This window comes from Hibiscus syriacus, unplaced genomic scaffold, assembly GCF_006381635.1.
Source record: "Hibiscus syriacus cultivar Baekdansim isolate YM2019G1 unplaced genomic scaffold, ASM638163v2 tig00000991_pilon, whole genome shotgun sequence".
Lineage (NCBI taxonomy): Eukaryota > Viridiplantae > Streptophyta > Magnoliopsida > Malvales > Malvaceae > Hibiscus > Hibiscus syriacus.
The window spans coordinates 199,437-216,887 of NW_024061840.1; the positions used below are offsets into that span (position 1 = coordinate 199,437).

Sequence of the window (17,451 nt, forward strand, 5' to 3'; positions counted from 1 at the left end):
TTGTTATCTGATGCATTTTGTGAACTATGATAGAATAATGACTTGGGTGAATTCAATGCAAGTTTGAAACATATTTGTCTTTGTTTTCACTGTTTAAATATCATGTCTGTTTATTTACTGATTTTTGTATTTAATTATTTAGCGGCTCAATAAGGTGGATGCTTTACGTCGGGTTTTTCTTGCACGACAGAGTTCACGCATCAGACGGCGTGCACGTGCTATTAAGTCTCCGTACACCCCAATAGTGCGAAAACACCGCAAGAAGAAGCCCGACTCGCCTATCATCCCTTAAGAGTCCACTCCTATCGTTGAAGAGGCCCCTATCATTCCTCGAGAGTCCCCTCTCACTGTTCAAGAGGCCACTGTCATCGTTGAAGAGGTCCCTCCCACCATTCAAGAGCCTGATTCACATGGCGTCATATGTAAGATTCTTAAGAAACCCTCTGACGTGCCAGACATGATGGATGATAGTTGGCTCTCGTATGAGTTACCGGCCAGTACCATTCCAGTATCTGAAGTGGAGAGAAGACAACTACCGGACACAATTCTGGATAACACCCTTTGGGCTAAGACCGCAGTTGATTTTTATCTACATGAGCGGAGCCAGGGGTGTTTCACTGACATATGCAAGCTCAACAATGATATCTATTTGTTGCTTGATCGGTTTTGGTGGGGCGTATTATTAGGGGTCGAAGACAATGGCTATTTCGATGGAGGGGTAAGTCTTATATTTTTCTTATATTTCAATTTGATTATTTTTTTTAAATTTATGTAAGTTACTAATATATGTCTTTTTTTGTAAAATAGCATATCGATGCGTGGGTGTCACGTCTTCTAATAATTAAGAAACTTAAGGAAAATAAAAGAAATACACGATATACAATTATGTCGACGTCTTTTAACGCCGTTCACTTGAAGAATCAACGAGATGAATCATTTGCGTTGGGCAATGAACAAGCTAAACTTTATCCTGCATGGTGGGAGGTCGATAAGGTTTATTTTATTTTAGATTGAGTTAAGGTATTCATAAATAAGTGCGCAAATGAATGAATTATTACTTATGATTGCAGGTGTTTATCCCTATTTTGGAACGTAAACATTGGCTTCTCGTCGGCTCCCATCCCTTAAGGCAATAGTATATGACAGCATGATAAATTACATATCATTGGCTGATTTAAGAGATATTATTAAGGGATGAAGCTCTCATTTGGCTAAATTCTTGGATGCGATAAATTATTGGACTCGTTCTGGAAACAAGAAGCCAAAGAAGCTCAATATTACAGTTAGCAGAGACAAGACCGCACCACAACAAACAAATGGACCCAGAGGGGATTGTGGTCCTCTCGTATGCTTGGCGTTGGAGCGTTTGATCACAGGAAGTATAAAATATCTACCTCCCACCGATAGAGATAGAGCTGCAGTAGGCTTGTGGTTTTGGCATTATATGGCTAGATCGATATATACGAGACGCTGCCTACCTGCATCCGCGTTATAAAAATGTCCATAAACAATTGGTAAGTTTATAGGATTTTGGTTTGAAAATGTTTGGTTAAGTACCTAGAATTCAATAATTTGCTGTTTGTAGGTTTTAGATGTGTAGAAAGTGTTGTTTGATCAAATGTTTGGTTTCTGCAGGTTAATCTCAGAAGTGAGCTGCGTGAAAATGATGTATGGCTGCAAAAGTTGATTCAATAGTAGATGAGGAAATAAATAAGAATTATTGCTTATTTTTTGATTGTTTAATTGATTTGTAAAAGATGATTTGTAAAAGTTGATTTGTTTAATTGATGTGAACATAATACTTATTTGTGCTTGTTTAATTGATTGAAATGTAATGGTTGATTTTGTTGATTTCAATCTGCATTATGTTGAAGGAAAAAATGACTATCGCAATGTGAAATGAAAATCGCAACGCGAAATGAAATTCGCAACGACAAAATCGCAACGCGAAACTAAAATCGCAACGCGAAACTAATTTCGCGTTGTGATTTTCATTTCGCTTTGCGATTCCCTCGTTGCGATTTTCATTTCGCATTGCGATTCTCTCGTTGCGATTTTCATTTCGCATTGCGATAGTCATTTCCGCGTTGCGATAGACATTAAGATGATTATGAACGTCATTTCCGTGTTGCGATAGTCAAATGAATGCCTAATAAGTGATAACAACTAAACAGATCATAGCAATTTTCAAACTCAAGTTACTAATACATGCCTAACTGAAAATGTTAAAAGTTCACACATAAAATCCACATAATACAACGTTTGCATTTAAAAATCACCTAAGTTAACAGTCCCAAAAGGTGAAGCCGGTTGTGATTGGGATTTTAAAGATGATTGCGATTTTGATTGCCTTTTGCTTGACACCATATGAGCTTTGGATTTTGATGAGGATCCATATTTTGGTAGAGGAAAAGATGTTGTGATGGCACTGATGATCCATGTAACCTTGTATGACCACTTTCCTTGCACCGACTACATGTCGATCTCTTCTTCTCTTCACCCTTAGACGGTATACGATCGTGACTTTTTGGTTGGCCAGGTAGCCTTCTGTCCATGGCTGGTGGCAAAACTGTTTTTAAGTCATCTGGTATGTCCCACTTAGAAGGATGTGGAATAGAGTAGACAATCTCGCCATAAGTCTGTCGATATACTTCTGTAGTGTAGCAATCCATAGCGTATGAGTTTGAATCATCTTGGTTTAGATGAAGAGAAACTTTTATAACATGGCCACACGGATAACCAGATGTTTGTCATTTCATACAACTACACGTCTTTGCATTTAGATCGACAAGCCCATTTAAGTTATTATCCAGTACTTCAAACAAAGTGTTTGAACATGGTTCAACTCTCCATGACGTTGACTTCACAACATGTTTCGTTATCTTTTTTTCTGTCCATGGTGTAACACGATGTTCCAATGTTCCTGTAAATTTAAATAAATAATACTTAGTAAAATATATGATAAGTTACGAATTTAAAGAAATAATACATGCATGGTTTCTTTTCTTGTAGTACCACTGTTGAATAGAGGCTCGAAAAAACTCCATTAACATAGTAATGGGTAATTTCCGGGAATGACGACTTAGAGCGTTGATTGATTCTGCACTATTAGACGTCATGAAACCATATCTTGCTCCAAGTTGATGTACTCTTGACCATCTTTCAAACCTGACATCTTCTAGTGTTTGAGCACACTGAGGCAAAACACGTCTTAAACATTTTATATGCTTATTAAAATCCACTTCCCAATAAGCTTTTACAGCCTTCCAGTATGTTCATTTGTGATTTTTTATACCAGCAGACCTTGATTTTAGATTTCTATACAAATGAACACCACAAAGTCCATGAAAAGCATCTGGGAAACACCTTCTAACAGCGTTTTCAATTGAGTTTGCCCTATCGGATATGATTGTCAGATTGCTAATAGGACCTATGCAATCCCTAAGATGCCCCATAAACCATGTCCATGAATCAGAGGTTTTAGATTTGCCAACCCCATAAGCTATTGGCAGTATCCCATTGTTAGCATTCATGGCTACTGCTAATAAGTTTACTCCAAGGTATCGACCTTTTAAATGTGCTCCGTCAACTATAATAACTGGGCGCATGCAATAATAAACGAACGAATCTACAAAATCATATACACAAATATAATCATTTAAATATGAAATGCATGTAACTAACAAAAATGAGTCAACAAAATTATATTGATTTACTAACCGCAGCACCAATGGTGATAAACAGCAACTCAAAGCGTTCATCTCTATCTGTTTTGATATGAGTTACCGACCCAGGATTTTTCAGATTTAAATTGTGACAATAAGCCGATAGTTGGGCAAACGATGCTTCTGGCGACCCCCTCAACAATTCCAAGGCATAACATTTGGCTCTCCAAGCTTGAGAATATGAGATATGAGTCATAATTTCATGTCCCCGATATACCCTACCATTCAAAAATATTACTCAGCTAGAAAACCACCCAACACCTTTTGTTTGCCTGTCTATGGTGAGGAAAAACTTGGGTTCTTGAACATGTATGTTTATCAATAAAGTCCTAACTTGAAATATTCGCAATCTTTTATCCTCTTGCAATCATACGCCACATATAGTTTGTCAATCATACACCTTGTTTCGAAACGATCTTCTTGATTAACTTTTAGTTGATAGCCATCCACACATTTCGTATACAAAGCATCTTCAAGTCTTCCTTTGTATCAAAACAATCATCTTTATTGATACGAATAATTTTGTGTAACAATCAACTGCTATCTTTACCAACTCTTCTTCCGGTATCTGAAGTAATTCTGGCATATTCCAGTTATCCCCGTGGCATTTTCTTCGGGGACTTTGGGACTTCTTCTTCTTCTTCTTCTTCATATGAATTACAAAATGGATGCAACATGTTCATTTACAGTCGTAACTTCCCCCATCATCAACAACATCCCTCGACAACGGCTGTTTCATCATCAAAATTTGGGTATTGACCAATATCAAAATCATTACACGCAGGGTCTGTTTCTTCTTCTGAAAAATCATCAAAATCCAAGTATTGACCAAGATCAAAGTCCGGGTATTGACCAAGATCAAATTTCGAATACTGACTAGTACTCACAAATTTTTTTGTTGCTCCATCATCGAACTGGTCAATACGAAAACCGAAATTTGGTGCTGAAAGTTGATTGGGATTTGGATTAGGGAAAGGTTGTGGGGTTTGAGATTGTGTATTGGATATGTGGTGAAACAATATTTGCTTGGTGAAATTGTGGTGGAACCATTAAATTTTGAGCACCATAAACTGGGGTTGAAAAACTTAGTTGATTATTACCCGCTACTGACCCAACTTCACTACTTCTATGTTCAACAACATACAATGTAACATCATCACTTGAAACACTAATGTAAGCGATGAATCGTTCAACATCTTCATTTTCGGTTAACAAATAAAATTTACCATTTCTCTGATAAGATAGCCTAAATCCACTTAGGGGCTCTAAATTCAATTTATTTGCAACACGAACATTGGAGTTTCATAAGTTAACTTTTTTAATGACAGTTTTTGAAGATTCATGGGTAAAGACATATATTGTAAAACACCATGAACATTCTCCCATGACCCTCCAAAACACAAATATATCCAAACATGATCAACATTAGATGATTTCATTATTGTAAATTAATTTACTAAACAAACGAGCTGCGAAACTAAAACATGTTGCCGGATGGGGAAGGATGTCGTTGGATATAGGAACGGATGTCGCCAGAGAGAGTGATACATGGAGATGGAATGAGTTGCGATTTAGGGATTTAGGTTATGAGTTGCTGCTTCTGCGTAGTTATATACCCAAAACATTTGTGTTGCGAAATTAAAACCTGTTACGAATTCAGAAATCGAGTTACGAATTTGAAATTCAGTATTGCGATAGTCAGAATCTCGTTGCGATTACGTAAATCGCAATGCGATTTTCCTAATTCGCATTGCGATTTACGTAATCGCATTGCGATTTACGTAATCGCATTGCGATTTACGTATTCGCATTGCGATTTAGGAAATTCGCAACGCGAATTTGGGAAATCGCAATGCGATAGTCAGAATCGCGTTGCGAATCTGGAAACTGATTTGCGATACCGGAGATCGCGTTGCGAATTATCGATCACATTGCGATTTAGTTGGTCATTTTGGCAAATCCAAAAAAAGTTGGTTAAAATCGTATATTATAAGGCATTTTTGGTCACTGAGGTTATTTTCTCAATTTATAATCGTCCAAAATTTAATGGGTATTTAGTGAGCGGGAGGATGTGGGGCGGGCAGATGCGGGGGCGGGCAGATACGGGGGCGGGCGGATGTGGGGCGGGTAAGGTCTCAAACCCATCACTCGCCCACTACCCGCGACGGATACCACTTTCTAAATCTACACCTGTTCACTACCCACTAAAGTTATACCCATTCTCGCTCCAATTGAAACGAGTACGGTGCGGAATCACGGAACTGTACCCGTTTGCTATCCCTATAGTACTCAAGTTCGGCTTCAATTCAATTCAATCCGGCTGTGCTCCCATGTTGCGGATGTCGTGCTTTTTGCGTTTTATGCCTTCTTGGTGTTCTTTATGCAGAGGCCTTTAGTAATTTTTCTTAGGTTCCCTGGCGACGTACCCTTCCTCCTTAGGATTTCTTCTTGTTTTCCTTAATAACAAATTATAGTTACAAATATATATTATTCTTAGCGGTAAAATATAATCAAATATTAAAAAAAATTATATATAATAATGATTGTTCGTTAATAAATTAACATTATAACAAGTGATCTATCTTCAAGAGTTGCGAGACATGAATAAATCATCAAAATAACCAAATAAAAGTCATTTGTATCTAAAGAGTCGAATCAAATCTCACCCTCAAAAATAAAATAAAAGATGTGTTATAAGAGTAGTCTAAGAACGTATTACAACTAAAATTATCATTGTTTTTATACAAAAACGAAAGAGTAATTAAAAGAACATTACTCGAACAATAAGGAAGGAGAGAAAGAGAAAAATAGTGATTAGTGACTAGTCAAAATTAGTACATTATTAATATTAAAATTAGCACCATCATCGATACTAAAAAGTATAGAAGAACATAAAATGAATGACACAAGAACTTTTGACATGATTTATTCCAAGATATTTATCTTCCCATAGTATTTTTTCACATAAATATTAATACTAAAAATTTATCATAACAATTTTATGTAATATTTTTCTAACAAATTTATATTTATTTTTTATGACAGCAAATAAAATGTTACTGTCTTAGGTGAAATGATTATAAAATATTATTTATTAATAATTTTTTTATTTATCGATAACGCACCCATATTTTATAAACATAATTGTTCGAACTTAAAATTTATAAAAAGAATAATATTATCTTTTACCACTAAAGTTTCTTAATAGATTAATTATAACATTAAACTTGCCTTACTACAATATAATTAATTATAGTAAATAATATATTAATTGATAAAGAACATTAAAGAATCCAATCATTGTCCAATTCCATATGATATGAAAATTTGAATATATTTTTTATTAAAGTAGTATTTGTTCTAGATACTCTTAACCATTTGACAATGAACGTAATGAACGTTTAATCACATTGTTACAGTTGTTGATACTCGAACTTGTGACCTGTAAGAACAACAACATTTCCTTTAATTACTAAGATAAAGAATCCGTTTGAGCTACACTTACAATCGTAAGGAATTGGAATGTTTCCAATTTTATGAAATTAGTCGGAGTTAAGTATGCCGCTAATTTTATTAGAAATATGAAATATTCAAAGTTATAATGATTGTTTATGACTTTAAACGTAAATTAACTATATAATTAGAAAATTTCATATAACCATTAACATAAAACTAGTCACTTAAGATCACACACGATCATATAAGGAAAAGTTAAAAACCTAACAAAAACTCGAAGAAAAGATAGATATGAATAGATATGATTGCATCGACAAATAAATCATAAAAGGGGATAAATATACTAAAAGATTACTAACAAACCACAAATAAGAATCAATCAAAGTGAAAAAATAATTCACGAACGCACATCACATATCCAAATCTAATTCGATGATCCAAAGTAGGAAAAATCAGCACGATAACAAATAAATGTCATCTTGATTAGTTATGGTGATATCAAATCTAATCTTAAGAAAAAAAATAAACTAAAATAATGTCCAAACACTGAAAATGTGCGTGGAACTGTGGGGTGCTGCTTGAATATCCATATGTGACTTAAATTTTAAACGAAATTAATTTGAGATTTGTGATAAATTATATTTAATTTCAAATCATTTTATATAAAATAATATTTAATATAATAGAATTAATAATTTAATTTGTTAAAAATATAAATAAATTGATACTAATTAAATGGGTAGGGATCCATTACAACAAGTGTGAAATTTTAATTTATATCATTTTAAGATCGATGATTGAGTAAAATTAGACGATTGAAATTATTTTATTATTTTTCTAATGAATGTTTTCTTATTTATTACTATTAATCTCAACGTCAATTTTGACTCATCCAATAATCTTAAAAAAATATAAAACTAAAACGATTTTTGTGAACGAACATTACCTCAAATTAAATTACCTAAAATACAAAGGTATGATAGTAAAATTAGTACATAATATTTGACAATGTAGTTATTTTGGTACTTTTTTAAATACTTTATCCTCAACGTTCTATTTTAAGATAAAATACCACCTAGTTAGATGAAAAACATTAATTAACTGACGATCAACGATTCAATGCCTCATGATGACTAGACAATACCATATGAATTGAAATACTGACATGACATATCTACATATGATGGCTAATGGCCTGATTGAAAAAAATAAATAGTTATGTGGCGTGATTGACAAAATTGAAAGATCAATGACAAAAGTAAAAAGACTAAGTTAAGTAGTCAACTGAGTAGTTTACCCTTGATAAAAATATTAAAACAATGAATATAATTAAAGTTAAAGACTATAAATTAGGAACATATTCTTCATCAACACAAACATGTCACAATATTTGACACGTGAAAAAATTAATGAGAATATTTTTTTATAGGATAATCTAAGCATTTAGTATCTAAATTATCAGTTTTGATCTGTTTTATTGCCTAAACTTTTAAATTTTTTCCAAATCATACTTAAAGTTCAGTTTTTATTTCATTTTAGTACCCATAAAAAATTTATGTCAAGTTTTGAAAAAGAGTGAAAGTTTAGGTATTAAAACGGATTAAAACTAATAGTTTAGGTAATAAACACGTTAAGTTTTTAACAGCGGGCACTAAATAAAACAAAAACTAAACGTTATGTATGATTTTGAATTTGTTTTTGAAAGTTTAAGTACTAAAACAGACAAAAACTGATAGTTTAAATACTAAATAGTTTATCCTTTTTTTTTTCTAATATCCATCATGTCTTGTGGATAATTCAAATTATTGGTACTCCTTATATTAACAGGAATCAACTCAACTAGAAAATTTATCAACACAATGTTCACCTAAATTTCCACCAGGTAGATGAATGTCCTCTAACTACAGCCAGATTCACAATCTCTGATTAAGAGGGATGCATAAATTCAACATTCATCTTCAAAGGAAATCCACATCACTTCCTTCCCCTATTAAGCCTCTGCAGGTGGTAATTGATGCTGCCCCAGGGCTTCCTATTCGTGCTAGACTATAAGAAAAGTAAACATAAAGGTTTATGTAAGTCATTGCATATTATATTTTAGAGACAAAGAATAAGCATTCCAGAGGCAACCATGAATTTCATAGTTATAAAAGTGAAACCAGAGTTACAAACCTGAGCATCCATACATGCATTCAAAAGATCCTTATGCCTAATACATTTTTCTTCATTCACCTTGTTAAGTGCCAAGCAATTTAGGAATGATACAATTTCTTTTTGTTAAGTAATCAGTAAATATGAGTATCGAGAAATATTATTGTTTGCACACTTTGTTCATAGCTCATACATCATTATATAACAAGAAATCAACCATAAATGCCTAACCACTCAGCTATAACAACTAATAACCTTAGTAACCGACTACAACTGCTTATACACATCGATATTATAATTGCTCATACACATCAGCAGCTTTACACATCAGCTACACTCAATATTCTCCCTACTTTTACCTTCTCCCCCAATAAATGATTGAACATGGACCTTTTCTCTAAACATTTCAAACAACGCTGTAGACAATGGCTTGGTCAGGCCATCTGCAACTTGGTGACTGGCAGGAACATAGTTGACCAAGACCTGTTGAACAACAACTTTATCCCTAATGAAATGAACATCAAGTTCAACATGCTTTGTCTTAGCATGATAAATCGGATTTGCAGTAATAGCCATTGCACTATTATTATCACACCATACTACCGGTGTTTTAGATTGAACAATTCCCATATATGAAAGTAAGGCACTTATCCATGTTGTTTCAACAGTGACATCAGCTACACTTCTATACTCAGCCTCCATAGTAGACCTAGAAACAAACTTCTATTTCTTAGAGCTTGACATGACCAAATTTTCTCTAACAAAAACACAGTTGCCTGTGATAGACTTCCAATCTTTTTATTTCCAGCCCAATTAGCATCAGCAAAGGCCACAACATACAGTCCTACCACAGACGGTGTTATAACCAGGCCATGATTAAGCGTGCCAACCAAATATCTCAAAATGCGTTTGATTTCCACCAAATGATCTCGTCTAGGTGCATGCATATATTATGCCACCTTGTTAACACTGAATGAAATATCAGGACGAGTGTGACAGACGCACAGAAGCGCTCCTACTATACTGTGATAGTCATATGAATCAGCCAACAAGTCTCCATCATCATCTTGTGTAAGCTTCGATGTAACCAGCATAGGTGTAGAAGCAGTTCCTACATTGTTCATCTTAGTCTTCATCAGCAGCTCCATGATAAATTTTTGCTGACTGAGGATCAATGTTTCACCAGCTCGAAGAATTTCGATACCAAGAAAGAAACTAAGCTCTCTAAGGTCTTTCAATGCAAACTCTGCTCCCAACAACTTCACAATTTCTTCAACCTGCATGTCTGACTCGCTTGTAATTATTATATCATCCACATAAACTATCATGTACGCTTAACTATTCTGAACACATCTAACAAACAAGGAAGTATCTACATTGGATTCTTTAAACCCAATATTAAGTAAGCATTGCTTTAACTTGTTATGCCAACTCCGAGGTGTTGTCTTAAGCCATACAAAGTTTTTTGAAGCTTGCACACTAACAAGGTACCATCAGGAGCCCCTTGTTCAAATCCAGGTGGTTGTTGCATATATACATCTTCTCTCAAGTCTCCATGTAAAAAAACATTGTTTACATCAATCTGAGGTAGCTGCCAACACTTTGTCACCGCTAAAGTCAAAACCACATTCACCGTGGTAAATTTAACTACTGTACTGATTGTCTCAGTAAAGTCGTGACCTGGAATCTAGGAATACCCTTTGGCTACAAGATGAGTCTTATATCGCTTGATAGACCCACCAGGGTTTTTCTTTAGCTTAAACAACCACTTACATCATACTACTGATCGTTCTTCAAGCAAAGGCACGAGAGACTAGGTATCATTCTTTTGCAGGGCTTCAAGTTTAACTTATACAACATTTCTCCAATGTGGTGACTAAAGAGCTTCATGCACATTAACAGGTCCCATAGTAGCATAGGAAACCGAATACACTTTAGGTTTGAAGATCCCACACTTGTTTTTGGTAAGCATAGGATGAAGATTCATCACGGGCACCACATCACCTTGTTCACTAGGCTCCAAATCATTTTGTCCACTAGAGTCTCCATTAACTTGTCCACCGAGCTCTTCATTATTTTGTCCATTGGGATCACTTGTGTTCATTTATGCCTTACAATTTTCCACAACAACATCACTATTAACAGTAGTATTACTTACCACATCCAAAGACGAGCTCGAGCATTCACCTGCATTGAGGGACTCAACTCCTGCTACTTCGGATACATTGTCACATGTCACAATGTTATTTGTAGCATGCAACTTCCCAACATCGACAACAATCTCAATAGCACCAGACTTTGAAGCAAAAGCATTAGATGTTATGCGAGACGTTGTACCACCTACAAACGGAAAAATGACTCATCAAACACAACATGCCGAGATATGTAAACTCTCCCATCAGTGGCTAAACACATATAGCCTTTATGTTGTGGGTTGTATCCTAAGAACGTTAATGGCTGAGACCTAAACTTTAACTTATGTCTTTGAAAAACTCGTAGATGTGGGAAACATTTACAGCCAAACACCCTCATGAACTTATAATCAACTTTCTTTCCCCATAGCTTCTATAGTGGAGATACCCCATCCAGTACATTTGTTGGAAGACGGTTAATGAGATAAACTACAGTAACAACAACATAATACCAATATTGTAAAGACATAGCAGCTTGAGCTAAGAGAACCAATGCAAGCTCCACAATGTGCCTGTGTTTCCTCTCAACCACTCCATTATGCTCATACGTATGTGGACAAGCAACTCGGTGAGATATACCATCCTTAGCTAAAATATATGAGAGACTCCGATACTCACCACCCCAGTCACTCTGCACAGCTTTGATGGCAACACCAAATTTAGTCAACACCATTTGCTGAAACAACTTGAAGACACTTACAACTTGTGATTGATCATTCAAAAATACACCCACGAGTGTCTAGAGTATGCATCAACAAAGGATAAGTAATATCGATATCCATTAGACACCACATTCGATGATCCCTAGATGTCAGTAAACACAAGTTGGAAAGGTGAACTGTACATTGTAGAATAATTAGGAAAAGACAACTTATGACTTTTGCCAACACAACAAGCTTCACAAAATTTATTCATTGCTTTAGAAACCTTTACATCAATTGTTTTACAAACATTTGCAATAGTACTATAGGTAGCATGACCCAATCTTCGATGCCAAAGTGTAAACTCATCGACTGCAATAACTGAATTAGTTGAAGCATTACCACAAACACCAAACCAACGTTCTCCTGAGAAGACATGCAACCCTCCTTTAACACGACCACACATCAACACTTCTTTTATGGTAACATCACGAACACAACACCCTTGATCATAAAACTCAAAGAACACACCATTGTCCTTAGCAAACTTGGACACCGAGATAAGGTGCTATGTTATGCTAGGCACATGCGGTAAGTTATTTAATAGTAAAGACCTAGATGGTGTCATTAAAGTTCCATCACCAATCATATTAACACGTAGAGACACACCATTACCAACAATTAGCTTACTTGGACCACCATGCTCTGGCCTATGAGTAATGTTACCAGAGTTGGGTGTCACATGATGAGTGGCTCTAGAATCCACCACCCATTGAGAAGAACTCTCTGTAGTCAGCTGGCTTCGAGTCCCATTCAAGCAATAATCGCAACCAGTACAACTAGCTTTGTCATAGGAAACATTGTAAGTATTGGTTGTATCTCCTGTATACTGATAACGACCAACATTAGTGGATACAATATGAAAATCTTCATCAAAGCGATGCCAACACCTGTCAACAAGATGCCCAGGTTTCTCATACAGTTGACATTGCACACGCGATCGACCACGACCTCGACCACCTTGCCCACCAGTCATTCCTCAAGAATACGAGGACTGACGTGATCGATGATTATATGAGTTAGAACTAGTTTTAACAGTATCCGATCCTCGAGCAATATGAGCACTTGCCAGCACTAATTCTTCTTGAGTAGCAAACCCAGCCAACTGAGTCTCAGCATCAATCAAGATTGTGCTTACCTTTTCTAAATAAATAGAATCACCACTGGTAGTTATAACTGCCATGAAGGGTTGGTACTCTCGAGGCAATCCTTTTAATATGCTTGCAATATGACAAATTGTGGGAACATCACTACCACATGATGCTAAGGCATCACATGTTTCTTTAACCCGAGACAGGTACACATGCATGTTATCTTCACCTTTCTTGAGAGACTGTAGTTTATAGTGAAGATTCATAACGGTTGTAGATGATCTCGTGGCAAAGATTTGTAGTACCGTATTCCAAACTGCAGATATAGTCTCTGCTCCAACAAACTGAGAGAGTAAATGCTGGCTTATAGTCGACAACAACCATGATGCTAACGCACTATCCTGAGCTATAAAGTCTTCATAACCTTCATTTGGAACTACTGTCCCATCCTCAGTTGTTAGACACTCCGGTGGAGGTTTCATCGCACCAGTGAGTGGTCGTTCAAGCCGGTGACTCCTCACTGTAAGAAGCACTTGATGTTTCCAAAGCAAGAAATTTGCTTCATCAAGCACAACATTAATCTTCTTATTTGTAAACATCCTGATTTGACTCGAAAGGGAAAGAGTATCACTAGCAGCCATGGAACTTGAATCTAACAACCTTAGCAATTATTCTTGCAACATAAGCAAACCCTCTAGGACTTATGGCGATAGATACCATGTTAAGTAATCAGTAAATAAAACTATCGAGAAATATTATTGCTTGCACACTTTGTTCATAGCTCATACATCATTATATAACAAGCAATCAACCATAACTGTCTAACCACTCAGCTATAACAACTAACAACCTTAGTAACCAACTACAACTGCTTACACACATCAGTATTATAACTGCTCATACACATCAGCTACACTCAACACTTTCATGCAAGGTTTTGCAAGAGAGCCGAATTTCTTTGGATTTATATAAAGCGCATTGGCTTTGCGGCCCATCCTTTATGATGTAGGCTACATTAAGAGAACAAAAGAAATACGAAGTTACACTCTCTAATTCAATTCTACGTCATGTAAAAACTGGTTAAAAGGGAAGTGGCAAAAGAAGCTATAACACTGCTAAAACATACAATCGTTAAACATATCAAGTTTGCCAGGTCTAATTAGTAACAATCCACATCACTTTTAGCGCATATATATATATATATAATTTAAGATAATTATAAAATAATATTTATTTATAATTCTTTATAAGTGATACCGCACACACCTTGAGGACATATTTAAGATGGAAAATATAATGAAATTGTGAAAGTGAAGGCAAACTTTGGGCGGAATCGCGTGATGACAATGACGTTTCTTGTTGTTTAGGTAAAACCTCACAACTCTCTCAGCCTATCACTTTTTTTTTTTGGAATTGTTCCACCATTTTTAATGTCTATTAAATGCCTCCTTTCTAAACACAAAACAAACAAAGCCATTGATTTTTCTAAAACAAATACTATTTTTTCTACCACTCTGTTGCTGACAAAAACAGGCTAATTTTTCTACGAAAAGGAGGAAACTTTCAACTGTTTTGAATCCGAACAAAGGGGGTCAGCTGTAAACAATTTCCCACATTATTACCACTTCAAAACATGTCTTACCACCGTAATTACCTTTATAAATATAAAAGTAAAAAACCCAAATGATGAATTGTATACACGTGAAGGAATGCTAGTTCAAAGTGAGGCTAAAAGGGACATGGAGTGGAGGATGGGGAAAAACCAGATTGTCTCCTCCGTTTCTTACTTTGCATAACAAGATGTTCAGGATTGTTCATGGACCATGATTATCTACCATTTTTGCCCTTTCTGAAAACGTTTTAAACTAATACTACAATGGTAGATGAAAAGAATAAATTAAAGGGGAAAAAAAGAAAGAAACTCTGCTAGCAGAAAACAAGACAAGATTCAGGAATCTAACGCATAGTGTCTGTCTTGTCCAGTGTTCTGAATGTTGTCGTAGAAGAAGGAAACGGCAGTATCTGAGAAGGACTCGAAGGGTACTGCGGCAAACATTGGACAGGTTCCAAGTTCTTATCAACAATGAATTTCAAGAAAGACCCTTGTATATTCTCACCTTGAAGAGGACCTCCATTTTCATGCACCTTTTTCTCAGCTTCAACCATCAATCTTCTCAAAAGTTTCTCTTCTGCATCTCTTAAGAACTTGAGCTTTGGAGGAGGCGGAGATCTAGTCTTGTTTAGCTCGGCGTCTGTTGATGATTCGAAGAGAGGGTTGAATCCTTGGCGGTGATAAGAATCTAAAGGGTTCATAGGTGGAGGAGAAGCCATTGGAGTGTACATAGTCAAAATACGATCACTCAAGCTCCTTGTTCTTGACTGACCATCTTCTGAGTCAAGATCTTCCTTTGTTTCCTCTTGGATTGTGAAGAGGAATCTGGGTGGACCGGCCAGATTGTGAAGTCTCATGAGCTCTGATTCAATACCCTCTTCGCCATAGCCCTTTAGCACAAAATCCTTGCTTGAACCGAGTTCCAAATTTGACTCAACAACGCCATTGATGGCTTGGTCTTTGACTAAATCTCGAATGTTGTTGTTGTTGTTGATATTGGTGGATGCATGCAAAGAATCAGATTTCTTCCAGCAGAAGAAATGAACCAGCTCCTTTTCATATTTGGTGTAATTTTCTTCAACTTGTGAGCTACTTCCAATTAATCTCTTCTTCCACCAAAGCAAATAGTAAAGCTCAGCAACAAGAGCTAATAAAAGACAACCAAAAACCAAGCTTAAACCAATCCCTAACCCACTGAAAGATGTCATCTTTCGCTTGAAATTCACATCTCCCGGGTATATAAAATCTTGGGTTTTGCTTGAAATTCAGTACCAAATGTGAAAGAAAAGGACCTTCAAATCAAAAATCCCGTTTCTCTAAAGTAAACAACGATGAAATGAAAGAACCCATGGATAAGCTTCACTTTTACCGCAATTCAGAAGCTAAGATTCCTTGTGGTGAAGAATGAAGGGGAGGCAATGTATAAATTTGCCTAAAACACAAGCCACAAGGAATCTATGGAAAAAGCTTTACTCCAGAAGAAGACTCACCTTATAAGTCCAAAATTCCAAAGCTACAAAGGAACACCACACAAGTTGTGTAGGCTTACTGCCAATGGAAACAAAAAAACTTGGATTCGAATAAGAAAATGAAAGCGAAGTCATATCTTTGTGGAAATTGAACACCCAAGGCAGATTAAATTGTCAAAACAACGAATTTTGAATAATGAGCAAAGAAAAGTAAAATATATGATTGGGGAATGGGCAAATCTGTGTTGTGGTAGGATCTATAAAAATTCGACTCGATTCAAAAAAATTTAAAGTTTAAATCGAATTGTAAAATATAATTCGAATAACTTAAAATATAACTCGAGTTGTAAAAATTTAAAAGTTTGAGAGTTTTAGATATCATTAAATCAAATTTTTATTGTTAGAATGACTTGAATAAGTTAAGTTAAAAATCTAGATTTCGTATTTTTTCTATTTTTCAAATTTTCAAAACAATTTTAATTAAAATATTGAAAACATCTTTTTTATGTTTTCATATTTTCACTTATTTTTATTTTCTAGAAATTATTTTTTAATTTTATCACCAAACATATTTTCTTCAATATTTTATATTTTCTAAGAAAATAAAAATAGCACATATTTTCTTGAACAAAATGGACCCTAATATTTTTAAGGGTAAAGTATACAGATGTTTCTCAAATATAGGATATTTTTTTGAGTCTTTGTCGAATCTCCGACTATTAAAAGTTAAAAAAAATATCATTTGACTATATGGTGTTGTTTTGTTGAGTCAATGATTATAAAAAGTTATAAAATGGTTATCCCATTGTTCATATATTCCAAACGCGTCTTTTTTTGTTAAAAAAAGACAACAATCTGAGTTGAATGTTAACATGATGAGTGAGATATGATAAAATTTGATCCCATAATCTCAAATGATTATCATATCTCAATCAACATGTTAATGTTTCACTCAGACAACCATCAAATTTTTTAATAGAAAAAAATGAGTTTGGACTATATAAATAGTTGTGTGACCATTTTGTAACTTTTAATAGTCGAGATACTCAACAAA

General features: G+C 35.1%; 2 protein-coding genes across 4 annotated transcripts; both read right to left on the minus strand.

Annotated features, from left to right (window-relative positions):
• Window positions 1-9,115: 9,115 nt before the first annotated feature.
• Window positions 9,116-14,362, minus strand: LOC120118881. Its single transcript, XM_039138811.1, has 3 exons — window positions 14,240-14,362; window positions 9,354-9,452; window positions 9,116-9,227 (listed from the first exon to the last, which is right to left on the minus strand). The coding sequence occupies exons 1-3, from the start codon at window positions 14,309-14,311 to the stop codon at window positions 9,156-9,158; spliced, it is 243 nt and encodes an 80-aa protein (XP_038994742.1). The 5' UTR covers window positions 14,312-14,362; the 3' UTR covers window positions 9,116-9,155.
• A 688-nt stretch (window positions 14,363-15,050) lies between these two features.
• Window positions 15,051-16,610, minus strand: LOC120119101. 3 transcript variants are annotated; one of them, XM_039138995.1, is made up of 3 exons: window positions 16,570-16,606; window positions 16,419-16,538; window positions 15,051-16,034 (listed from the first exon to the last, which is right to left on the minus strand). In XM_039138995.1, the coding sequence occupies exons 2-3, from the start codon at window positions 16,530-16,532 to the stop codon at window positions 15,273-15,275; spliced, it is 876 nt and encodes a 291-aa protein (XP_038994926.1). In that variant the 5' UTR covers window positions 16,533-16,538; window positions 16,570-16,606; the 3' UTR covers window positions 15,051-15,272. The 3 variants fall into 3 exon arrangements, with proteins under 3 accessions (XP_038994926.1, XP_038994918.1, XP_038994933.1); XM_039138987.1 differs by having other exon boundaries at window positions 15,052-16,034; window positions 16,419-16,610; XM_039139002.1 differs by lacking the exon at window positions 16,570-16,606 and having other exon boundaries at window positions 15,057-16,174; window positions 16,419-16,533.
• Window positions 16,611-17,451: the final 841 nt, after the last annotated feature.

What these genes read in the sequence shown, in the direction of transcription:
- LOC120119101 (XM_039138995.1), bottom strand. Translation starts at nt 16,532, where the DNA reads ATGACTTCGCTTTCATTTTCTTATTCGAATCCAAGTTTTTTTGTTTCC. An exon ending in TGGAATTTTGGACTTATAAG is followed by an intron (nt 16,035 to 16,418) that starts GTGAGTCTTCTT and finishes TGGTGGAAGAAG; the next exon opens with AGATTAATTGGAAGTAGCTC.
- LOC120118881 (XM_039138811.1), bottom strand. Translation starts at nt 14,311, where the DNA reads ATGGGCCGCAAAGCCAATGCGCTTTATATAAATCCAAAGAAATTCGGC. An exon ending in TTGCAAAACCTTGCATGAAA is followed by an intron (nt 9,453 to 14,239) that starts GTGTTGAGTGTA and finishes ACTTAACAAAAA; the next exon opens with GAAATTGTATCATTCCTAAA. An exon ending in ATGCATGTATGGATGCTCAG is followed by an intron (nt 9,228 to 9,353) that starts GTTTGTAACTCT and finishes CTTTTCTTATAG; the next exon opens with TCTAGCACGAATAGGAAGCC.